The sequence below is a fragment of the Ylistrum balloti genome, unplaced genomic scaffold, assembly GCF_031769215.1.
Source record: "Ylistrum balloti isolate Yb309-2 unplaced genomic scaffold, AGI_CSIRO_Ybal_v1 Utg369622, whole genome shotgun sequence".
Taxonomy (NCBI): domain Eukaryota; kingdom Metazoa; phylum Mollusca; class Bivalvia; order Pectinida; family Pectinidae; genus Ylistrum; species Ylistrum balloti.
Genome location: NW_026781892.1, coordinates 635105 through 662480, shown reverse-complemented (window position 1 = coordinate 662480; position 27376 = coordinate 635105). Strand labels below are relative to the sequence as shown.

At 36.5% G+C, this 27376-nt stretch overlaps 1 protein-coding gene across 1 annotated transcript in view; it reads right to left on the bottom strand.

Moving 5' to 3' along the window:
* Positions 1–27376, bottom strand: part of LOC132550023 (uncharacterized) — a 54959-nt gene that overhangs the window by 21415 nt on the left and 6168 nt on the right. Inside the window, exons 6-29 of the mRNA XM_060214022.1 lie at positions 24653–24759; positions 24410–24540; positions 22685–22803; positions 21682–21818; positions 21051–21203; positions 19945–20069; positions 19273–19410; positions 17542–17757; positions 17041–17130; positions 16683–16763; positions 16178–16307; positions 15176–15279; positions 14737–14839; positions 13299–13416; positions 12428–12573; positions 10927–11041; positions 8934–9085; positions 7592–7779; positions 5242–5417; positions 3630–3719; positions 2639–2801; positions 2129–2227; positions 796–967; positions 195–249 (exon numbers count right to left, since the gene is read on the bottom strand). Coding sequence (XP_060070005.1) covers positions 195–249; positions 796–967; positions 2129–2227; positions 2639–2801; positions 3630–3719; positions 5242–5417; positions 7592–7779; positions 8934–9085; positions 10927–11041; positions 12428–12573; positions 13299–13416; positions 14737–14839; positions 15176–15279; positions 16178–16307; positions 16683–16763; positions 17041–17130; positions 17542–17757; positions 19273–19410; positions 19945–20069; positions 21051–21203; positions 21682–21818; positions 22685–22803; positions 24410–24540; positions 24653–24759 — 3108 coding nt within the window. The remainder of the gene's footprint in view (positions 1–194; positions 250–795; positions 968–2128; positions 2228–2638; positions 2802–3629; positions 3720–5241; positions 5418–7591; positions 7780–8933; positions 9086–10926; positions 11042–12427; positions 12574–13298; positions 13417–14736; positions 14840–15175; positions 15280–16177; positions 16308–16682; positions 16764–17040; positions 17131–17541; positions 17758–19272; positions 19411–19944; positions 20070–21050; positions 21204–21681; positions 21819–22684; positions 22804–24409; positions 24541–24652; positions 24760–27376) is intronic.

Genomic DNA, 27376 nt, shown 5'->3' with positions numbered 1-27376 from the left:
ACAAAATACTGGCCATTTTCCTGAAGAATGTGACGAGACTAGTCACTGAAACACCTGTGTCAGTTTGGTATATGAACATCTTGTCATATAAATGGTGCTTTCTACGACAGCAAAATACTCCCTCAGTGATAATTTCATTGTTTTGTTAAGTATATAAATATATTTCATCTTTCAAATCCAGATCATCTACTTACATACACTTTCCTGTGGCCTTGTCGCAGTCGGACGCACCTGTACAGTTACACAAATCTGTAAAGAATGACAATCAGATCGTTCCTTATTATCAATGGAAATAATACATCATTATTTTAACATCTTCATATTCACATTTGCCAAAAATAATAATTTTGATACTAGATTCAGTAGATTTACACTGGTTGAGACAAAAACAAGTATACACAACTATTTACTAAATATTAAAATAAGTCTGAAAATCCATATTAAGATATTTCCTGAATCATAAACACTGTTTGACCGGGTGGTATGGTTAGTTGTAATTTATGTCAATAATCTTAAATGTTAAGCAATGTTGAATTCTTCAACTTATTCGTCATCATTTGGTCAAAATTCAGTCTCTGTCTTACCCTCAAACTAGGCAATGATATATCCTTGATTCAAACCAGTTGGCCTAGTGACGGTCACTTGTTAATGAAGTCATTTTTGCACAATTCTGCGTTAGAATCATGTGTTCTGTGTTATACAGACAACTATATTCACAGTACAATAATCCCACAACCATTGTAGGTATAACCTCAATAAAACCGATAATAAGCAAAACTGCTGCTGGAAACCTACTCAGGCAGTTGGTTCCAAAGTGTCCATCAGGGCAGGGCGTTTGGCACTGAGTGCCATGGAAACCTGGTTTACACTGACACTGGCCAGTCTGAGGCAGACAGGATATGGTGTTGTTCTGATTACAAGTACAGTTTCTCCTGCAGGCACTACCCCATGTCCACTCTGTACATACCTGTAACACATCCACGTGTTATCAACACTATTGTACATTTCACACACCTGCAACACTTTCACTGGTTATCAGTTATTGCACACTTCCTACACCTGTAATATATCCACCTGTTATCAACACTATTGTACAACTCACACACCTGTAACACATCTATGTGTTATCAACACTATTGTACAACTCACACACCTGTAACACATCCACGTGTTATCAACACTATTGTACAACTCACACACCTGCAACACATCTATGTGTTATTAACATTGTTATACACCTCACACAACCAACAGGTTATCAACACCAACATTAACAACAAGAAAACATCAACATGTGACCAGAATCATAATCTAAACTCTACCTGTATCTCTCGAAACCTCGTCGTTGGTTTGTCAGTTTTCAATATATCTTATACAAAAATCATGATACTAGGAACAGGCCTCAGAATATATAACTTCATTGTAATATGTAAACCCAAAAGATTTGCAGGGATTGCATGTTGCTATTCATATATAAAAAATTCACAATAAGGAAATCAAAATCCTGACAATTATCATATAGCGTGGTGGTAAGCTGTCAATGTTGACATAGTTGTAGGAAAAGATCAAATTAAATACAGCCGCCGATATAGGAAAGCCTGTCACGCCCTGGATTTCTAATTCTGGTAGGTATTCTCAAGTAATTCAAAGACAAGACCTCATCAATGTACCCGATACCGAAATTGAAAGACTTTCAAGGGCATTCATGGTCTTTGCAATTTATTGTAATAAGCGCTTTGATAAATTCAGTCTTCTACATATCTAAACATTGTATATTGTATATAATGTTCTCTTGGACTTTTTGTGAAACATTATCATTTCAAATCAAATCTACACATAATTGAATGTCTTTCACAACTTTCCAATTAACGGATCTATAAAAAGTTAGGTCAAGTATGAATATCAATTAATTAAAATGCTATACTGCAGATAGGATGAGGAAATATAGTCACCAATATGGATGCCAAACTCACTCTGTCCACCACACAAGTATAATAACAGTAACCCTGGCTTGATATATATCTATGTAGAACTCTTATAGTTTCATGTCTGAGAAATGTAACTCAAAATAGATGCCTTAAGTAAGGATTAGTCCTGTCATATATTCTACCCAGAGTATACAGCGTACCTCAGCACAGCCAACACCAGTGAATCCTGATGGACAGTCACAGTGAATCTGCCAGGAGGTGACAAACTCGGTAGTCAAGGAACACTGCCCCCATTTCGGCTAAAACGAAGACAGATTAATTGTAGGTATCCATTGCCGTAACTGACACAATCAGAGTGATATCACGATCCTTTGTTTTATAAAACCTTATCTGTGTAGATCTTTTTGATCTTTGGATCAGCCGGGAAATTTCCATAGATGTTCTTAAATTATGTTATACAAAGCCCACTTTTACAGTAAATGTAGATAAGGACGGTTTCTGTTGTATGTATTAATGAACGGCAGACATCGTACATAAAACCAAGGAATCAGGTCTATAGAGAGAAAAAGGAGTAAGTGCAGTAAAATTTCTTCATTTTAATTACTTTTCCTTGTGACATCATTAGTACACATAATTTTAAACAATGCCCAGTACAAGCCAAACTTTCTAAAAATAAATGAGTACCAGAAATATATATGTAGGCAACTTACAGTGTTTGAATTCTGATCAGCAGTAACACACCAGGGCTCACACTTCGACACAGCTCCGGAGTGACCGACAGCTGGACTACCAGGGGGCGGGCCAAACACAAGAATTCGATACGTGCCACCACACATCTGCGTACGATCTCCCGTACAGGGGGTGTTACACTCGCTGTCAATAATGGAATAGCTCATGTTACATGGTATTCAGGTTGCGGGATGAGTGCAATGTTACATGGTATTCAGGTTGCGGGATGAGTGCAATGTTACATGGTATTCAGGTTGCGGGATGAGTGCAATGTTACATGGTATTCAGGTTGCGGGATGAGTGCAATGTTACATGGTATTCAGGTTGCGGGATGAGTGCAATGTTACATGGTATTCAGGTTGTGGGATGAGTGCAATGTTACGGGATGAGTGCAGTATTATATGGTATTTGTAAGACAGTTAAGGGTGTTTCATTTGTTGAGTATGCAGAATATTTGTTGTAAGAGAGAAAATTTGGTTGTATCTTATGAATTGGTGCAGAAGAAGGGCATTTGAAGAAAGAAGTTGCAGCCATTTTTGATTTGGAAATGTTCAAAAAATAGACAATGGACATCTTAGGGCCCCAAGGTGATTTATGTGAGAGGCAAAGGCTGCCATCTTGGTTTTTTTCCACACCAGACTGTTGAAAATGACTAAGTTCCAAAGCCCGGAAAACCAAGAAAAAACATCTGGAATGAATCCATAATAAAAGGTGCACATCTGCAACACATATATAAACATCCTACAAAGTTTTAAGCTTCTATGTCAAAAACTCCAGTAGTTCATTCTACAAAACTGGTACCCCTTTTCCCCACCGGCCATTCACCATACTATAACCCGGATTTGCACTAGGTGCAACCCGGCCAATAAATAGCACACGTCTTTATATTATTTTTTTTGAATATAATATAAAACTTTTAATGAATTATATAAGTATTTAACTTCTCACAGCCAATACAGTTATGAAACAAACCTGTCGGGTCGCTTAAGCTGCATCTTTAAATGGTTGTCACAGTAACACTCGTTGTGATATTCGGTGCCGGAGTACTTGTACCCTTTGAGTCTAGAATAAAAAAAACGTAAGGAGTAGATAACTGAGTAGTTAAAAAATTAATATAACTTTATGAAAATAATGATTAGATCAATTTGATATTCACAAGCCAAGTTTCTTACAAACAGGTTGCTGCTGAGAGGTGAAAGATATTTATATAATAATATTTCCTTACATCAGGTATGGTTAACACTTATTTTCCAGACAGTCACATTCCCTTCTAATTAATATTGACTCTCACCGCAAATCACCTATTGTCAAGAAGCATGCAAAGATCACTGATAAATCTAAAAGATATGTGTACAGATCTAAACTGTGGCCGTGTCAACTATTAAATTTTCTAGCGATACCTACAGCCTCCCATCAAAACTACACAGCAGGACATTAAGTATATTAATAGGGAATTTGGTCACTAATGCTGTATCTATATATCTACAGTGTTATTGCTTTTTTCTCTCTCAATTCCGACTTTCTGAAGTTCCAGCTTGTCAATATCAGTCAATCCACCATTTTATTGCACTAATTAACACTTCCTCCTTGGATGATATTGTTCTCGGTTGGTGTGACAAACTCATCCTTGGACATTATTATTGTTCTTGGTTGGTGTGACAAACTCCTCCTTGGACGATATTGTTCTTGGTTGGTGTGACAAACTCCTTCTTGGATGATACTGTTCTTGGTTGGTGTGACAAACTCCTTCTTGGACGATATTGTTCTTGGTTGGTGTGACAAACTCGTTCTTGGATGATATTGTTCTTGGTTGGTGTGACAAACTCGTTTTTGGACGATATTGTTCTTGGTTGGTGTGACAAACTCGTTCTTGGACGATATTGTTCTTGGTTGGTGTGACAAACTCGTTCTCGGATGATACTGTTCTTGGTTGGTGTGACAAACTCGTTCTTGGACGATATTGTTCTTGGTTGGTGTGACAAACTCCTCCTTGGACGATATTGTTCTTGGTTGGTGTGACAAACTCCTTCTTGGACGATATTGTTCTTGGTTGGTGTGACAAACTCGTTCTTGGATACTGTTCTTGGTTGGTGTGACAAACTCGTTCTTGGACGATACTGTTCTTGGTTGGTGTGACAAACTCCTCCTTGGACGATATTGTTCTTGGTTGGTGTGACAAACTCCTTCTTGGACGATATTGTTCTTGGTTAGTGTGACAAACTCCTGATTTTACCTATCAATATGCTTTTATTCTAAAGTAAACAATGACTCCTCCTACCACTATCAATATTATAGTAAAGCTTGACATGTTTGATGCTCATAACACCTGGTGTTCATATTTTGTCCAACTTGTCAGTATTTTTAATATATATCCCATCAAGGCCCTTTGTCTTGAAAGAGATATCTTTAACGATACCAACATGTATGTTAGAGTTATCTGTCCTTGGTAGTTTAAAATAGTACATCTGTAAATGTAACATATTTTAATGACACTTACTTGCGAGGAGGTCTGTCACTCGACAGATTTTATATAAATATACTGATACACATTCACTGCAGTGACATTGTATTCTATCATCAATACCTGCATGCTCTGATGCACTTGTCTTGAGTCAAACGTTGTTTGTCAGTGCTAGACAGAGTGACTGGGACTGATAACATCCTGTAGGTAGTATTGTCCACAAAGCAGCCGCGCAAAACCTCGTTACCATACTGCGTAGATGATAGGTCAATAAGTTTTTGGCCAGCCTGACTCAGATCCTGTAGGATTAATCAGAAATATTCTTTGTTTTCCAATTCAGATTTAAAAATGAAAACTTTAACAGAACAAAGTGTCGATGATGACAAGAGTGGTCAGTAACACTGGATTAACTTACCTGCCAGGCAGCTAGAATGTACATTATTTGTTAGTACCAGGTTTACTACCGATGAAGGGAAGGTGTGAACGTTTCAAGTACTGTAGTACTGAACAAAGTATTGATAGTATTGTACTGAAGTACTTCACCAATCGAATTCCTTAAATTTATGCAACAAGCTCTCTGATTGGCAGAGCCAAGTCTAGATCGATTGTGGGTGGAGCCAGGTGAAAAAATACTGTGCAGACATCGGCATTTTACAAACACTCGACTGTCGCGAGAGGTTAATTGGAAGAGTCCAAGTCACAGGTGGCTTCAGATCAGACCTAATTGGGTTGTCCCATTTGTTTCGTTCTACACCCAATGATACCTTGCTTTTCCATCGATGGTACAACGAGAAAACGAAAGTTACTCAGTACTAAACTAATTTACGTACAAAATATATATCAACAGGTTAGATCACTGGGACTGGAGAATTCATAACATCTTAACAGTGAATATAGTCATATAGTCATTCTGTACTAGTTTTATTTATTTATTTTTTTGAAAGGGAGGGGGGGGGAGGGTTGGCTCAAAATATTTCGGTTTAAGCCCAAGCTCTATTATATGTAACAAAGAATTACGAATTACCTGGGACCTCATGATATATGCCGATAATTCATACTGCATTAAAAAATAAAGGAATTCTGCGGTCCCATATATTTTTTATTTTATTTTTTATCTTTCCATCGAAAATTATACATATCCGCAACATGTGAAAAAACTTTGAAGTTGGTTGGGCGGAATATCTAGAGCATTTACTACTGCAAGGTCCAGAAATTCTGACACAAGTCGGGTATTTGCCCGAAGCCTCTGTCTCATGACATTGAATACATATTCAGTTACGTTGTATTCCGGGGAATGAGGCGGCTGAAAAACCAGGGACACGCCATATTCTTTCAGCATATTTCTTAAAATGCGCTCTCCCTGTCTATGGTGATGGAATCCACAATTATCCATCACAACCACATCGCCTTGTACAAAAACAGGATTCCCCATATCGTTCGTATCGGACATAATTTCGTCGAAGAAAATTTTGCGTACTGTTGTCGTCGTCGGACATTTTTCCAGCGATTACTTAGTAATTGTTATGTAACTGGTAGTGTACATTAACTCCGCCTACCGGAACAAATTGGGTGTCAGATCAACTATTCAGGTTGTCTAAACTCCGCCCCCGACCAATCACAGAGGTCGTTGTATACTTGACTCGGTTATTTGAATACTTCAATACAATAGTATCAATACTTTGTTCAATACTATAGTAAGTGTGTCGTTCACACCTTCCCTTCATCGGTAGTAAGATGGTACTTGACATTATTAAGTGAATAGCACATTTGAATACAAATTTAGAGTTAGGTAGAGCAGAGGTGAGCAATGAATTCAGCTGTGTCATACAGCAGTTTCGTCCTTCTAGGACTCGTCAGTGATGATACATCATACAGCAGTTTCGTCCTTCTAGGACTCGTCAGTGATGCTACATCATACAGCTGTTTTGTCCTTCTAAGACTCGTCAGTGATGCTACATCATATAGCTGTTTCGTCCTTCTAGGACTCGTCAGTGATGCTACATCATACAGCTGTTTCGTCCTTCTAGGACTTGCTAGTGATGCATTGGGCCTAAATTTGGAAGCTTACAAATTGAATAAGAAAATTCCAATGTGATTGAAAAAAATGTCAAACTCTAGATAGGGAGGTGCACTATCCTCAAAATTCATTAAATGTTGTGATTTTTCTATATCTGATGATTTTGAAAGAACATCAAGTACAGAGTATTTTCTGAAACATGCCACTATTTGCATGAATCAAAACGTGGCATGGGCCGCAAACTGCGGGGACTAGAAGTGTCACCACTTGTTACCATCTGATTGTCCCATTAACATAAACAATTAGACCAATACAAGTCCAGGTCTGTTACGGTAGCAATCATGTATACTACAATCAATGGCAGAGGTAAGGAAAATACAATGGGCCAAATGGTGCTTTGAATAAAATTGTCAAATAAATAATAAACTGGTTTATTTTTGTGCTAAGTTGACTTACCATAAACTCATTTTGAAGTGTAGCAGAAGAGTATATTTTGGAGACAGGACTGTAGTATCTTGTATTTCCTGTATATGTGATATACTCTAACCGGACACGCCCACTTCCACCTGTTCCCCCTTTATTATTGAAAGGGGCATAACCTCCGACGCCTCCGGACACATCGAGCCTCCATCCTCCCCTCTCACCTGAACAAGACATTGGTGCAACAGTGAAAAGTCAATAGCCAGAAATTTATATGAAACAGTTCATCTCAGATATCACCTCTGACATCCAGCCTAAACACATCCTCGATACTCAAGGGGTTACAGTTACTTTCGCTCTCTGTACCCCTGGAACATGTAATGGCAAAATTGAAGTTTGTGAACAAGACAAAAAGACGAGTTTGATCCTTTGATGTATATCAGACGAATCTCAATGTTGCATAACGCTATATTGTAATGGATTTGAAGTTGGGTGTTGCTCCTCTGTAATCTTCAATAATGTCTCCTCTCAGAACCAACCAAATTACTTTGTATGTGCCTTCACTTTTGTCATCAAATGTTCCAGGGGTGCAGACAGTGAAAGTGATGATTACTTCTGAAGTATTGAGGATTGTCATCATATTTCTGTTGATTGATGTCTGCCTTTTAACAATAAAATCACAGACATTTTGTTTCTGATGCATGATTTGTATGAGACTCCTTCTGTCCACAATATTACAATAACCGTTTGTTCATTATCCAATTAAGGTATACTGTAGTAGAAACAAAATACACAACATCAATATGTAAAATCTAGGAAAAGTTTTATCATCGTTATGTTCAGTCTATTTTATAGGTGCCTATCATTTTAGTGTTTAACTTAAATCCTTTATTAAGGCAAAACTCTGTTATTTTGGGATATAGGAGGATGTTCACCCCTCCCCCTCTCCCTTCCATTTTGTTTGGTTCACCTCTGTATTTTGGTATATAGCATCACAATATAAAGTTATTTCACTAATGTTTTCATGTTTCATGGTAAAAAATTCATTTCAAGGAAAAGAAAATATTTCATTAATTTGAATTACAACATATTTTGAATTTGAACATACAAAATTAAAAAACATTTTGCATCATAGTATGTCAATGTTGTATAGAGTACACCATTACATGATATAAGTAATAATGAATTTATGTACCAGGATTCCAAGGATTTGGGTTGAAAAGTTGAACAAAAATGTACTAAAAATCCAACCCTATCTGGTAAATATTCAGACAAGTACAGTCACAAAAAAAATAAAACTGACAATATAAAGATCCCTTTGGCAATTTCATTGTTTGCACTTTTGAATGGTGTATTTACCAATATTATAAATACTTACTTATGGCAATAGATTTTGCCGATATAAAGATACTTCCGCCACTGCCTCCGCCCCCGGCTCCAGACTCGTCCCAACATGCAGTTACATTGAGACTAGAACATTTTCCTCTGCCAGTTCGAGAAGAGATGGAGGTGCATGGAGGAGGACACCAACTGTTGATGGTTTTAAAACAAATTGGTTTTGAAATCACATAGTCTACCTTTATACATCTGTATAGGCATAGACTTTTGAAGCAATATTACAATACTAAAATTAAACCGACATTATTTTGCAAACTGTCTAACCATGCTTTATCACCAAATAAATTTTTGTGCGTAGAATAATGTAGAGCAGTGTACAGATCGCCTGATGTTCACATGTTTTATTTAGATGGCTCTAAACCAGCAACCACGTCTATGTAAACCAAAATTTGAAGTAATGATAAATTTCTGCTCCCTTTTTTAATTGCAAAGCTCTAAAATGGCACTGTAAAGCCTTATTTCCACATACATACAGATACTCGATATCAGAAGAAACCAAGTATTGGCATGTTCTCTACAAAGCTTGCAATGACTATAGATTTTGGTTTATAAGGAGTCAGATCACCCTGACGTGGCTCGTTTGATTCATGAAAATATCAAAACAACTACTAATACAAATTCAAACATTTCTGCCTTTTTTCAAAATGTCGGATAAAAAACACTTATGACAATAAAATGGTCTTTACTTATCCATTGGAGGAGAGGATGGGAGAGCATGTACTAGGAAACTTCTCAAAAGTAGAGGTAACAGGATTAGTGAAACAAACACTATCATAAATTGCATTGAAGTATTATGTATGCATTGTTTTGTAAACTCATTGCGTTCCAGACATGAGGTCAAGATCATTAAAGGAATGAGAAAATGGGGCAAAAATCATTTGAAAAACATTTGTTACTGGTTTTAAAATTCTTGTCATACAGTCATTTCCCTGAATGAACTGCTGTACACCTTTACAATGGTTACTTCACCTGTATGTACTGTACACCTTTACAATGGTTAATTTACCTGTATGTACTGTACACCATTACAATGGTTACTTTACCTGTATGTACTGTACACCATAACAATGGTTACTTTACCTGTATGTACTGTACACCTTTACAATGGTTATTTTACCTGTATGTACTGTACACCATAACAATGGTTACTTTACCTGTATGTACTGTACACCTTTACAATGGTCACTTTACCTGTATGTACTTTACACCTTTACAATGGTTATTTTACTTGTATGTACTGTACACCTTTACAATGGTCACTTTACCTGTATGTACTTTACACCTTTACAATGGTTACTTTACCTGTATGTACTGTACACCTTTACAATGGTCACTTTACCTGAATGTACTGTATACCTTTACAATGGTTATTTACCTGAATGTACTGTACACCTTAACAATGGTTATTTACCTGAATGTACTGTACACCTTTACAATGGTCACTTTACCTGTATGTACTGTACACCTTTACAATGGTTATTTACCTGTATGTACTGTATGTACTTAACACCTTTACAATGGTTCTCTTACCTGTATGTACTGTACACCATAACAATGGTTACTTTACCTGTATGTACTGTACACCTTTACAAAAGTTACTTTACATGTATGTACTTTACACCTTTACAATGGTTATTTTACTTGTATGTACTGTACACCTTTACAATGGTCACTTTACCTGTATGTACCATACACCTTTACAATGGTCACTTTACCTGTATGTACTATACACATTTACAATGGTCACTTTACCTGTATGTACAGTACACATTTACAATGGTCACTTTACCTGTATGTACTGTACACCTTTACAATGGTCATTTCACCTGTATGTACTGTACACCTTTACAATGGTTATTTACCTGTATGTACTGTACACCTTTACAATGGTCATTTCACCTGTATGTACTGTACACCTTTACAATGGTTACTTTACCTGTATGTACTGTACACCTTTACAATGGTTACTTTACCTGTATGTGCTATCACCCTGTCCAGGCTCCCCTGTTGCTGTAATTTTGCCTGAGATCTTCACACTTAGCTCCGCTTTCAGACTGATGGCTCCTCCACCATTCCCTCCCTTACCACCTGCATGAGAATAAATTCCATCATTCAATGAATTTCATAATTCTTATATACTTGATAATTTTAGAATAATGTCAAATATATATGTGTATTCTGAACCGAGGCACAATTTGACGATTTAAAGCTTCGCATGTAGGTTACAACAAACATCACTGTCCCAGCACCCCAACATATTGTAATTAAACTGATGAAGTTGATTCAATATTCAAGGGCCTGTTCCTATTATCACAATTTTCATGCATGAAGTCATTAACTGATAGAAAGACTCATTACACAGCGTTTCAAAAGGTGTAGGTTGATGAAAATTATGGGAAAGTAAAGTGAGGGTATGTTTGATTGATCAAGAATTATACGGCAGTTGTCATCGATGAAGCAGAAAACACTTACTCTTTTGAAGCATCTGGTTTTGTTCTTGAATGTTTTCATGAGTTTCCATGTAAATCTTTCTTTTGTTCAAATTTTCCGTGGTTTTATTGAATTTGAGTTTGGATTATGATTTTGGTGGTGATCTCTAACTGTTTTTGTCTGATGACTCACCTTAATTAGTATAGATATCTACGAGGAGGGTTAACAGGTGAACAGGGAGGTCTGTACAGAAACTGTATATCTATTTACAAGGAGGGGTATAAAGGGGAGGTTTGTAGAGAAACTGTATATCTATTTACAAGGAGGGGTATAAAGGGGAGGTTTGTATAGAAACTGTATATCTATTTACAAGGAGGGGTATAAAGGGGAGGTTTGTAGAGAAACTGTATATCTATTTACAAGGATGGGTATAAAAGGTAGGTTTGTAGAGAAATTATATCTATTTACAAGGAGGGGGGTATAAAGCGGAGGTCTGTACAGAAACTGTATATCTATTTACAAGGAGTGGGGTATAAAGGGGGAGTTTGTAGAGAAACTGTATATCTATTTACATGGAGGGGTATAAAGGGGAGGTTTGTAGAGAAGAAACTGTATAGTATTTACCAGGAGGGTGAACAGAGAGGTCTGTACAGAGACTGTACAGTATTTGCCTGGAGGGTGAACAGAGAGGTCTGTACGGAGACTGTATAGTATTTGCCTGGAGGGTGAACAGGGAGGTCTGTACAGAAACTGTAAAGTATTAACTGGAGGGTGAACAGACAGTTCTCTACAGAAACTGTATAACATTCACCTGGAGGGTGAACAGAGAGGTCTGTACAGAAACTGTACAGTATTTACCAGGAGGGTGAACAGAGAGGTCTGTACAGAAACTGTATAACATTCACCTGGAGGGTGAACAGAGAGGTCTGTACAGAAACTGTACAGTATTTACCAGGAGGGTGAACAGAGAGGTCTGTACAGAAACTGTACAGTATTTACCTGGAGGGTGAACAGAAAGGTCTGTACAAAAACTGTTGTATTTACCTGGAGGGTTAATGGTTAGGTTTGTAGCACTGCCCCCACTACCGCCTCCAGACCCTAAGTACAGGTCACTAAGTGTTTCATCTCCATACACTTGGCCAGAGCTTCCATACCCATTGGCCTGATTTCCAATGTTCCTATTATATGACCTGAAGAGACAAAACTTGATCAAAGATTGTACAAAAAACACAAGTCAACAGCACATTCAGCACAATTTGGAATTAGATTAAGTTAAGCAATTGAATTGCACACAAATGACAAGTCCAAGACACATGTCGATTTGATCTTCTATCATTAGATACAAGCCAGTGAATACTTGTGTGAATAACTATCTTTTCATAGTAACACATGAATCTTTTGCTTAACATGATAATAATTACAATTTGATTATGGTAAACCTGTATGTATACACCTATCACAAGTGGGATCATGATTCGACTCTGAAATGTATTCCTACAAATATGTTTAATAGTGAAACTGGCGTTCAAAATTGAAAGTTCCTTGTGCAACACCTTGTGGACAAGACTTGTTTGATGCTTTGATGTACATCAAATGAATCTCGAGGTCACATAACTGTATATTGTAATGATTTTGAAGTTGGGTGTCACTTCTTTGTAATCTTCAAAGGAATGTATTAGCCTATGATTGGTCAGTTTTTCCCCCCTGAATCCAGTCTAGACCAATCAAATTACTTTACTTGTGCCTTCAATTTTGGCCATGTAGTGTTCCAGGGTTGAACAGTGCGATACTGATCATAACCCCTGAAGTATCACTGATGCCTTGAGCTTTAATATATAGTCAAATAACAGACAGTTCCTCTGGTCAAATATTTTTAACAAAATATCTGTAATATACAGTATGTTAGAAGACTTACGCTGGGTTACCATATCCTCCCCCTCCCCCTGGTCTGCCACGATGGTCTGATGATTTGGTGCCTCCCTGTCCCCCTCCTCCGCCTCCCCTGTTGTCACTGGTTTTTGTCTTTCCTAAACCTGGAAATACATCATGGAATATATCCTCTTGTAAAACCTTAGCCTCAGTTAATTGACTAGCATTTAATTATTGATATCACACACTGAAAAAAAATAGCTCATACTTATTACAAATAGAACTATTACTGGCCGATAGCTACTCCATGGACATTGTCCATGGACTTTGACGTGTCCATGAAATTTACAGACAAATCCAGGAAGTTCATGGACATTGTCTATGAAGTGCATGGCTTCTCTATGGACATTGTCCATAGAACTTTATTGTCTGTGTATTTCCAATGGATAGTGTACAGCCGGATGACACCGGGAAATCAACCTTCTAGGCTTATGATCTTTCAACAATCTGTGAGTGTGGTTATAAATTTTGTATATGGTCCTTCTATATGCCTTACAACAAACTAGAAGGGCATTGAGTGACCATCAGGGATGTACCTTATATAAACTCTAAGACAGAATTACACCCTGCAATGTAAACTATACATTGATTTAGGAGATGTACATGCATATGCCCTAAGGTATAGCTCCACCTCTACATAAATAAATTTACACTAACATACCTGGGTAGGACTCCCCTTGTTGGCCTGAAGCCCCTGTCCCAGGTATAGCTCCACCTCTATACATAAATACATTTACACCAACATACCTGGGTAGGACTCCCCTTGTTGGCCTGAAGCCCCTGCCCCAGGTATAGCTCCACCTCTATATATAAATAATGATTTTACTCCGACATACCTGGGTAGGACTCCCCTTGTTGGCCTGAAGCCCCTGTCCCAGGTATAGCTCCACCTCTACATAAATACATTTACACCAACATACCTGGGTAGGACTCCCCTTGTTGGCCTGAAGCCCCTGCCCCAGGTATAGCTCCACCTCTACATAAATACATTTACACCAACATACCTGGGTAGGACTCCCCTTGTTGGCCTGAAGTCCCTGTCCCAGGTATAGCTCCACCCTACATTTATAAATTGAGGGGTTTTTTCACCCCTCTAAATAATGATTTTACTCCGACCCCTCAAGGACTCCCCTTGTTGGCCTGAAGTCCCTGTCCATGGTATAGCTCAACCTCTATACATAAATACATTTACACCAACATACCTGGTTAGGACTCCCCTTGTTGGCCTGAACCTCTATACATTTACACCAACATACCTGGTTAGGACTCCCCTTGTTGGCCTGAAGCCCCGGCCCCAGGTATAGCTCCACCTCTACATAAATACATTTACACCAACATACCTGGGTAGGGCTCCCCTTGTTGGCCTGAAGCCCCTGCCCCAGGTATAGCTCCACCTCTACATAAATACATTTACACCAACATACCTGGGTAGGACTCCCCTTGTTGGCCTGAAGCCCCTGCCCCAGGTATAGATCCACCTTTGTATCCAGCTGCATGAGCATTTAGTGTGCCAGCAATCAGAATATTCTGTATGATCAAGTCAGACATGTCATGAAGAGTGAATAGTAACATTCTGATGGTGTCACATATAAATCACACTACACGCTCCCCATAATTTTCTTATGTTTCGTATCAAATATGTTAAACCTTACACTGGTGTTAGGTATCTGATATAATTGATAATCGGTTTTCATTTTTTCAAGTGATGCATTTTTTTAGATAATATTTAATCCTCAAATACAACAATAATCCATCTTTACAATATTAGTTCAGTTTTATTTGAACATTTCAATATTGTTTTGGCCTGACTTTTACACTTATCATATACATATTTGAACCAAATAATGTGCAGATGCGACTGACCTTGGCTTGGATCTGGAGTGTGCCACCTGTTGATCCATTCCATGGTTTAACAAATACAACAGTGTTTTCTGGTACTGTGAACTGGCTGATATTACAATGGCTACCTAAAAAATGAACAAAACTTGATCAATTTTACCATAGACTGCCCTCTTTGGAGCTCCAGCACATTTCAGATGGCACTGTATGGTGAGCATTATAGCTCTATTTAATACAATAATCTTTCCACTATATAAACTCCTTCATGGCTGAGTCACCCACAAAATAAAGTTGGAGTCTGAAGTGTTATGCACATTTTTGTTATTTCGTTAATTGATATTTGCCGTTTTGCTTCAGCGATTACATATTCTAAACAAGAGTATCAGTGAAACTGATGAATCCTCCCAGAAAACGACTTTTTTGAACACAAAATTCAATCAAAGGGCAATAACTCTGTAATTAAGAAGTTGCAGGCCCTGAATTTGGTATACTGCACATTCTCTTAGTAAGACCAATGTACACATCATGTTTCAATAACATGTAAATTATGTAAAAGAGAGTTATGGTTCTTGTATACTGCACTTCTCCTTATCAAGATTTACAAGTATCTACCTTAATTCATGTTGATACCTCTTACAGTTTTTGTGATATGTTCTAAACAAAATTATGACGAATGGATGGATGGACGGACGAACAGACAGACAGACAAATGGACAAAGTGACTTTATGCTTCCTGAAGGGAGAGCATAGAATATGTGCTGAATTTATAAAACTTACAGTTATGTGGCAGATGTCTTCATTTGGGAGTCAATGTAAGTCAAGATGAAGTAAAACTCTTGACTGCTAACATCTGATTATTTTCTATTGATTTTTTTTAAAGCATGATTATTCACATAATACAATAAGTCTGAAGTTTGTCAGCTTATCAACAGAAAATATGTTACTTCCTTATGTGCTCTTAATGTATAAAAAGACATCCCTCATTTCTCTGTCTAAACCTACATGATATCATGTGACTATGTATACCTGAGATGATAATGGTACTAGATTGGTCTAGGATCCAATCCTCTCCGCCGTGATCTAAACCAACACAAGGGGGTGGTAACACCTCTCCCAGCTCCCAATATCCAACCAGGCCTTGTGTCTGAGCTTCATTCTATCAAAATACATTATGATTTCAACTTTACACCATTTCACTGCTTGGTGTGTCATTAAGGATAGAAAAGTAATGTAACGTTTGAAAGTTTGTGTAAGGAACCCAGTAAGGGTTACTAACGGTCTGAAGAGAAGCTGGTTTATCATTCCATCAATAAAAGTTTCAGGATTTTGAACCTAGTCTACAAAAAGGCCTATTTCTGTACATTTAGGGCAGCAAAGATTATAAGGCAATGAATGTTGGAAATCCCAGGGAATTACTGGATTGCTGTATTGTAACCATGGTAACATTTGAAATAATTTTGTTGCATTCATAAGTCAAATTGTGGCTGTATATACTTTTGGTTTTAAATGACCTCAGTGATTTCCTACTTACTGTATAGTAAGCTGCACTCTGTGTTTCCATACTTTTTTTCAAATCTGATGGAGACAAAGCCCTCTTCCAGATCTTTACTGACTGAAATTCAAATAAAAAATGAAATCAATAAATAATGCTTTTATATGTATGTCTCATACGCCAATATATCAAGCATCGTCTATTCTAAAGAATAAAACATTGTAAGCAATTTATCACAGAATGCAGGCGATATTCCTCAGAGTGAATAGTGTTACTTTGAAATTTCAGTTCAGAAATAATTACTAAATGTTATAAAAAGGACCTTGACTTAATTGTACCTTCATCAATAAAAAAAGCCACAATATTGTGGAGGTGACTCTATTTTAAATATGATTACTTTGATCATGCCCTTGAACCTGCCCTGTTCACAGCACTCCTCGCCACCTATCCACAATCCTCCTGTTGTTGGAAGGGCGTTGGGGCTAGCCTTTAAAAAAAGACCAATGTTTTACAGTTATATGATTGACTTTTACATGAAATATGTAGAATATCATTAAAAAGCATGTTTCTTTTTCTTGTTTTGTCAATAGAGGGATGATATTCATAAAAAGAAAGTTTGAGAAAAGGATTTACCTCAATGACTGTATAAAGAAATTGTAACGAGAGAAAAAAATTTAACAAAAACTCAAATGCAAACTTGATTCATGGATATATTGAAAATATTCATTATTCAAATCTCACAGCAATTGAATAAGTTTTTTGATAACATTGATTATTGTTATTGGCAGTTATAACAAGAGGAACTGATCTTCAGGGAGATCCACCATTGGGTGGTAGGACATGAAACACAAAATGTTGTTATGTTAGCCTGATCCATCCCTAAGCACTTGGTACTAACCCGTATAGATCTCAGTTTCCCATTGACATAAAGTGTGACATGAGTGTCGTTTTTTATTGAAGCAATAAGATACCACTGCCCCGTTTGGATCTTGTCCACAGCCGACAATCCTCGTGTACAAATACTATCAGCACCTTGTCCTCGATAATACGCCCAAAAATTCTCAAAATGATACAGCCCGAAGTCTTTACAGTCTCCAACACCACCTACAATAGTCTAAATACAGAGATATTAAATCAACACAATGATAAAATGCACAGTGTAGCATGGTATTGTGAAGCATGGGGAAATGAACTGGGGTCAAAATACCATAATGGTGAAGTGAACAGCAATTCACTTTACCACGGGCTTCACATTACAACAGTTTGTTTGTTAACAGAGGTTGCTGATTAATATCCAACCATCAGCTGGTTATATTCTTCATTTCATACAGTTGTAGCTCATGGCATGGGCAGAAAAATTCAAGATTTTTTTTCTTTTTTCTTTTTTTTTTAGTTTCTTACAAGATCTTCTGGTCAGGACTCGTAGTTTTTGTATGGCATACACAGGTATAGGATCATTGTTTCATATAAGTTTAACATATCTGTCATCACCTCTTCCAACCCCAAATTTTGTAGTTAATATCAAAACTTATTTCTTTCTTTGATAACTACGCTTTTTACCAACCCTGAACCTCATACACATACCCATAGATAAGTGACCTTCATCTCTTCGAATTTAGAGTACGAAATTTATTTTATTGAAGACCTTATCAAAACAGGTTACAAAGAACTTTTCAAAGTCCTTCCTGAGTTTCGCTTTCAGATATAGTGTTAACAGCCTGTCTTTCAACAACAAGTTACTTATTGACATTGTCCATCGTATAAACCAATCAAAATTGGAAATCAACGACATGACAGACTCTTCTACATCAGACGCTTATCACAATCTTTTCCTACATCAAAACCTGCAAGGACAGCTTTACACCAAGCTGTTTGACAAGTGTGATTATCTTAATCTGCTTATTATGAATTATCCATTTATGGATAGCAACACCTCTGCAGCAGCAGCTTATGGAGTCGCGGTTAATTCAATATTCAAGAGTCTATGCTTAATATCAGACAGAAAAACACACAATACAGGGTTTCGAGAGATGCAGGTTGATGAAAATTTTTGGGGAAGTTGGTTGTTATTGTGATCTTATTTTAGAAATATTCAATTCCTTTGTACAATACGAAGCTGGAATGTTTGATGCTTGTTAGTTTGCCTGTTGGGTCCGTTGTTCTATACCTTATTATTTGGAAACAGGACATTACTTGAATTGACCAATATTTACATGGCAGGTGTTATGGATGAAGCAGAAGACACTTACTATTCCCAAACACTTGGTCTTATTCTGCTTGTATATTTTCAGGAGTTTTCGTGTAAATCTTTCCTTTGTTCATATTTCATCCTAGTTTTATTGATTTTGAGTTTGGATTATGATTCTTTACACATGTTGGTATTTTCTTAGTCAAATACCATGTACATGTTTATTTCGCTGTCGGTGGTGAAAGGAACAAAGACTATAGGGATAAGTAAGATATGAAAATACTTCCTGCCATTGTAGACTAATTATTATTGATAAAAATCTTTGAGAGAATGGTACCAGACAAATACATGTTTCATGTTGTGAATAACTAAATGATATAAGCCAAATGTTGTTCTTTACAAGATTACAGATCCAGTTTGATTACAGGACAAGTAACTCACACGTCTAGTTACGTCAGCCACGTCAGGTCTCACCCAGGCAGCAATGGTATACTGGGTCCCTGGACTCCACAGGCCCAAATCTATATATCCATCCCTCTGGCCATCAAACTTTGTACCACAAGCAAAGGGAGGACCAACCTATGTAACAAAGAAATATGTGGCATCACGTCCTGTAAAATATACACACGAGACTTTAAAACATGACTGATATCTCAGATCAATGTAATACAACATGAAAGGTAACCCCGTACATCCCAATTGTCAGCTGAGGCTGGTGACACAACGTTGAAGGGAATCTGATCACAAATGCTGCTTCCACAAATAAACTCTTTAGGAAGATAAAACTTGTGTGATAACAAATATTTCACCTTAATATTGTCTTCATTCTTTGAAAACCAATCAATAGAAATGGTTGGGGAAATGTATGAAAAATATCACCTGATTAAATAATATAGAAATTTACTTTTCTAAAACAAACATATATCTCACATTAATAGTCGTCATTCTTTGGAACCATAGAAATGGATGAGAGCTTTAGGGTAGGAAGTTATACTATTCTATACCAGGGTATGTGAATTTCAAATCTGAAATCAAACACCTTGATTAATAAATTAACCTGCGGGCATGATAATATACCAATCCTCAGAAACAAGTGTATTTTTGAAGACTTACACTGTTCGATTGGATACAGGATCCGTAAGAATTTGTTCCGTACTGAAATGGAAATACACAAGTGTCTCCAGCGTTGTCTCCTCCATACGCCTTAATTTCCTCCTGAGGAATGGCGCTACATATTCCTGTTAACAGTAGTATTCATGGTAAATTAACATCTGATGTGTAAATGTTCTATAAACAGGAAGTGTTTCGCTCTTGATTTGATATGAGATATTCATGATGTCCTATCAATATCTCTATTCTGATGTTTTCTCCTGTAATTAATTCTCCATACCATTTCTATTTTAAAGCAATGCCATTGGGTATAAATACAACAAATTAAATACCAACATATTAACAGAATCCTAATTCGAATACAAATGCAATAAAATTGAGGCAAAATAACAGTTAATGAAAGATTGATGCATCCTTGCCTTTCTTTTCTAACACTGTTGGGTACTTTCAATAAGTCAATTAATTTCTGTTTATTTAAAAGACAAGACATCACCAAGATTTTAATTGAAAGTGAAGGCCTTTACAAAGTCTTTGAGACCTGTTTTGACAACCTCTTTGATAAATTCAATTTGGTATTAAATCTAAAACGGGTCATGCAAGAAAGAAACAGTTTGAAAGTAAGTCTATATTGATAAAACCACTGACGGTGCGACTTAAAAACGATTAAATGTCAAAATAAAAAGTCACATTGACTATCATATCTCACAGTTAAATGTGACAGCTTCAATACCTGGTCAACCAAATGTATCGAACATTGATCAGTATAAATTAGAAAAATGAACTAAGAAGATGATAGATGTGGTAATTTAACATGTACATGTTGTAATGGTATCAGAAGAGTGATTCCTAAATGTAATGAGTAGTGATAGACACCATAATTAGTTTAAAAAATGAAATTCTAAAACAAAAATCCATCTAAAAACCTTTGTGCATCATACCTAATACAGATCAAATAAGAATAATAACTCATCAGTGATTAATTTGCTAAAATTATTTAAGTGTGAGAGAGCAAAAAGTTCACGTCAATCCGCCTTTTTTTTACTGTATTGATACACAAATGTAATAACCTGTCAGGTACATTTGAAGGAAGCGTACCATCTCCAACTTACCTCCAGCACCGCACGCAGTTACGTTGTTGTGTGTTTCATAGTAGCCACAATAATCAAAGTTTTCACACTTCTCGCCATAGTAACCTTGGGTACAAATGCACTCTCCAGTGATCATGTGACAATGACCTCCATTTTGACACCCACAATCAAATTCTATAAAAGATTGAATGTATCTTAGCATTTATAATAAGAAAAGAGCATTCATCAAATGTACTTACAATTGAACCTGGTCCGGAGAGGACAGGACTGACAGTTCTCACTCTCACATTTGGCTTTCGACGTATGACAGAGATTGTACTCACTTTAACATGTGAAGATTACAGGACTGACAGTACTCACACTTACATCTGGCCTTGATTATGCAAGACTTACACTATCTATCAGAATTGTCACTATACTCACACTTACATCTGGCCTTGATTATACAAGACTTACACTATCTATCAGAATTGTCACTGTACTCACACTTACATCTGGACTTGATTATACAAGACTTACACTATCTATCAGAATTGTCACTGTACTCACACTTACATCTGGACTTGATTATACAAGACTTACACTATCTATCAGAATTGTCACTGTACTCGCAATTGAATGAACATATAGGATGACATTATGGTATACTTACTCTTACACCTGGCCTGAAGGGTACAGGACTGACAGCTATGCAATAAACTACATGTGCCTGTATTGTAGCGGATCTGGGTGGCTTCTCCAGTAGCCGTCATAAACTTGTGGTTACCAGAGGATACAGGATAGTAACCTCTATGATAAAAGAATAGGAATGTACAATATGCACATAAATTAATATAATGTATGATATGTACATAAATTAATATAATGTACGATATGGATATAAATTAGTATGTAAGTTAGTAATTAGAGGAAATTACAAATTCCTTTATCTGGTTTCTTCTCTTTTTTAAATCTATAAGACATCTTAACCAGAAAAGGGTTATTGTTCATAAAGTCTTTGCAAATTCTAATCAGACTTAATGGAGTTAAGCTATGTTATTGATTTTTTCGTGCTTCAATATTTGACAGATTTCAGAATGGTATGTTTATTTTGTTCTGACTAATATTGCATTGAATTTTGTATTTAGTGAGATGTTCTTGTTTGAAACAACAGACGTTCATGTGATTCATTTTCTATCTTACAATAGGTGGGTGTTATTCCAATCGCAATACATCAATTAACCCTCACAGCTATAATGTAAACAAACCAAAATACAAAAAAGTATGTGACATTTACCAATGATACTGGTTATTTGAACTTCACAATTACTTCTGTTGCTGTAGTTTTAATCTTGATTCTCAGCTTTCAAACGAAAAGATGAAACTAAAAATATGTTATTGATGTGGTTTTAGAGCTGGTGGTCTGACCGTCACATTTATTCTTGGACTAGATAGTTGACCGTGAAATAGATCGCGGGGGAAAATATATGACCTTGACATTTACTTGGAGACTGGAGGTCTGACCTTGACACTTGTCTGATATCTAATCTTGAAATTATTCAGGTTACTTTAATATTAACTGAAGGAATTACTTAATGGTGGAAAATGTGACACTGACCTCAGAATTAGGACCTAACCTTAACACTACAGACAGACAATGTGACCTTGACATTTACCTATCCCTGTAGGTACAGCCTGTGAGGTTAGAGCCTGGTGGACATTTGACCATACCACTGCCTTCTACATTAAACATGATGATGTGGTTACCAATGCCTGGTCGACAGGTGGTCAATGGCTGAAATAATAAAACATATTTGATCTTAGTCGAGACATATTCGTTCAATCACTATAAATACAATGCATACGGGATATTTATAAATCAAAACTATACTCCGTCCATCACCAATGAGGATAGATCAAGGCTCACAAACAGAGACCAGGTCACACAAGTCTATAAACAAAGAGGACATTCTCTTGAGATCAGCACAGAAATCTATTCAGCTCACAGTAGTTTTTGAATGGTCTGACATTGTTCTTTGTTAATTAATGGTTACATGACTGAAAATAAATACATTTTTGTCATCAATGAGAACGGAAAATACATATTGGAAAGAGCACATCATCTATACATCATCACCTACCTTTACTACACCTCATCATCTATACATCATCACCTACCTTTACTACACCTTGTGATCTATACATCATCACCTACCTTTACTACACCTTGTGATCTATACATCATCACCTACCTTTACTACACCTTGTCATCTATACATCATCACCTACCTTTACTACACCTTGTGGTCTATACATCATCATCACCTACCTTTACTACACCTTGTGGTCTATACATCATCACCTACCTTTACTACACCTTGTGATCTATACATCATCACCTACCTTTACTACACCTTGTGATCTATACATCATCACCTACCTTTACTACACCTTGTGATCTATACATCATCACCTACCTTTACTACACCTTGTGGTCTATACATCATCACCTACCTTTACTACACCTTGTGATCTATACATCATCACCTACCTTTACTACACCTTGTGATCTATACATCATCACCTACCTTTACTACACCTTGTGATCTATACATCATCACCTACCTTTACTACACCTTGTGATCTATACATCATCACCTACCTTTACTACACCTTGTCATCTATACATCATCACCTACCTTACCTCACCTCATCATCTATACATCATCACCTACCTTTACTACACCTTGTGATCTATACATCATCACCTACCTTTACTACACCTTGTGATCTATACATCATCACCTACCTTTACTACACCTTGTCATCTATACATCATCACCTACCTTTACTACACCTTGTGGTCTATACATCATCACCTACCTTTACTACACCTTGTGGTCTATACATCATCACCTACCTTTACTACACCTCATCATCTATACATCATCACCTACCTTTACTACACCTTGTGATCTATACATCATCACCTACCTTTACTACACCTTGTGATCTATACATCATCACCTACCTTTACTACACCTTGTGATCTATACATCATCACCTACCTTTACTACACCTTGTGATCTATACATCATCACCTACCTTTACTACACCTTGTGATCTATACATCATCACCTACCTTTACTACACCTTGTGATCTATACATCATCACCTACCTTTACTACACCTTGTGATCTATACATCATCACCTACCTTTACTACACCTTGTGATCTATACACCATCACCTACCTTTACTACACCTTGTGATCTATACATCATCACCTACCTTTACTACACCTTGTGATCTATACATCATCACCTACCTTTACTACACCTTGTGATCTATACATCATCACCTACCTTTACTACACCTTGTGATCTATACATCATCACCTACCTTTACTACACCCCGTGAGCCATACACTTTGCACTTGTCTCCTTTGAAGGCAGCCCCATAACAACTTCTGTCACATGTACATTTCTCGGCAATCATTCCAACGGGGCAAGTTAGGTTTGTTGTAATAACCTCTGTTGAAAGATAGAACATTTTTATTTGTTGAAGTATTTCAATATATCCAAAATGATCCGTAGACATGACATGTATGAAATGATTGTACACAAAACACACTTTAAAACCTACGATTAGGGATGTCACACATTGACCCTGTGTAGCCAGAGTAGCAGAGACAATGGAAACCCGAGGCTGATGAGGCAACACATTTTCCTTCATTCTTGCAGGGTGATATTCTGCAAATTAAAGGGAAAAGATTTCCCATTAAATCATGAATCTCAAATTCACTACTAATGTTGTCTGAGCAATGTGTCTACAGTCTAAAAATAATGTTTTGGAGCAATGTGTCTACAGTCTAAAATAATGTTGTCTGAGCAATGTGTCTACAGTCTAAAAATAATGTTTTGGAGCAATGTGTCTACAGTCTAAAATAATGTTGTCTGAGCAATGTGTCTACAGTCTAAAAATAATGTTTTGGAGCAATGTGTCTACAGTTAAAATAATGTTGTCTGAACAATGTGTCTACAGTCTAAAATAATGTTGTCTGAGCAATGTGTCTACAGTCTAAAAATAATGTTTTGGAGCAATGTGTCTACAGTCTAAAATAATGTTGTCTGAGCAATGTGTCTACAGTCTAAAAATAATGTTTTGGAGCAATGTGTCTACAGTCTAAAATAATGTTGTCTGAGCAATGTGTCTACAGTCTAAAAATAATGTTGTCTGAACAATGTGTCTACAGTCTAAAAATAATGTTTTGGAGCAATGTGTCTACAGTCTAAAATTAATGTTGTCTGAGCAATGTGTCTACAGTCTAAAAAATAATGTTGTCTGAACAATGTGTCTACAGTCTAAAATTAATGTTGTCTGAACAATGTGTCTACAGTCTAAAAATAATGTTGTCTGAACAATGTGTCTACAGTCTAAAATAATGTTGTCTGAACAATGTGTCTACAGTCTAAAATAATGTTGTCTGAACAATGTGTCTACAGTGTAAAAATAATGTTGCAAGAGCAATGTATCTACAGTCTAAAATAATGTTGTCTGAACAATGTGTCTACAGTGTAAAAATAATGTTGTAAGAGCAATGTGTCTACAGTCTAAAAATAATGTTGTAAGAGTAATGTGTCTACAGTGTAAAAATAAAGTTGTAAGAGCAATGTGTCTACAGTCTAAAAATAATGTTGTAAGAACAATGTGTCTACAGTCTAAAATTAAAGCCCCAATATACGTAACATTCACCAAAAATTTAGTGTAGAATCACACATAATTATTGAGATATTCTCTGAGATGTAGTTAAAATCAAGTTATTCAAACAATAGTTACCATGACTTTGTGCATAAAGTATTGATGCATGAGCAGTTGAAACTCACTATTTGTAAACACACCCCCATTTTAAACACGCCGCCATCGAAATTACGATTGTTGCCGAACGACATCGGAAAGTTCATGACCTGATCTCGCGAGAGTTAATGGTTTCTACTTATAGAGGAAGCACATGCAGATATGTCTACGGTAAGTTTTTGTTACATATATTACGGGGAAAATAAGATAAAGTTTGTTTTTTTATAGTGATTTTTACATATATTGGGGCTTTAATGTAGTCTGAACAATGTGTCTACAGTTTAAAAATAAGGTTGTAAGAGCAATGTGTCTACAGTCTAAAAAATAATGTTGTAAGAGCAATGTGTCTGCAGTCTAAAAATAATGCTTTGGAGCAATGTGTCTACAGTTTACAAATAAGGTTGTAAGAGCAATGTGTCTACAGTCTAAAATAATGTTGTCTGAACAATGTGTCTACAGTCTAAATTAAAGTTGTAGGAGCAATGTGTCTACAGTCTAAAAATAATGTTGTAGAAGCAGTGTGTCTACAGTCTAAAATAATGTTGTAGGAGAAATGTGTACAGTCTACAATTAATGTTGTAGGAGCAATGTGTTTACAGTCTGAAAATAATGTCACAGAAAAAATGAGTTAATGCTTAATTGGAAAGCCATGTCTCTGGAACAATCTGTCTTCAGTCTAGTTGAAAGCCATGTTGTGGTAACAATGTGTCTTCAATCTATTTGAAGGTCATTTTGTAGTATCAATGTGTCTTCAATCTATTTGAAGGTCATTTTGTAGTATCAATGTGTCTTCAGACTATTTGAAGGTCATTTTGTAGTATCAATGTATCTTCAATCTATTTGAAGGTAATTTTGTGGTATCAATGTGTCTTCAGTCTATTTGTAAGTTATTTCATAGTTATAACATGGGATCTCAATTAGAAATATTCAAGTTTTACATGTGCCATCAATGAAGCAGAAGACGCTTACTCTTCCTAAACACCTGGTCATATTTTCCTTGTACTTTTTCAGATGTCTCAATATAAATTTTGCTTTTCTTCTTATTCCGCCCTACTTTTATTGAATTTGAATTATGCTGACATGTTGGTATCTTTCTTGTTGTTTCCATAGAAATCTATAATAACAAATTTGTCGTCTAACAAGCTTCAAACAAAACATACTGACTATGGCCATCATATACACATGCCTAAACACAGGATCAACGATATGATAAGACTTGTTTACATCAGTCGCTCACCTAGCTCTTTTCCTAAAACGAAATCAACAGGCACTCCTTTTGACCATATCATATGACAAGTGTGAATTTTCCATTTCTTTTGAGAAACATCCATCCCAAATTATGATCTTTCCATGCTGCAATCATTTGATATACAAGGGCTTGTTCTTGATATCATGATTTTCGTGCAAAATGTTGACAACTGACAAATTCACAAGACAAATAATTGGGAGGTTATATGGTTGTCATAATGGCATTCTCAACCCCAATCAGCTGTCAAGCTTATTGCTAGACTG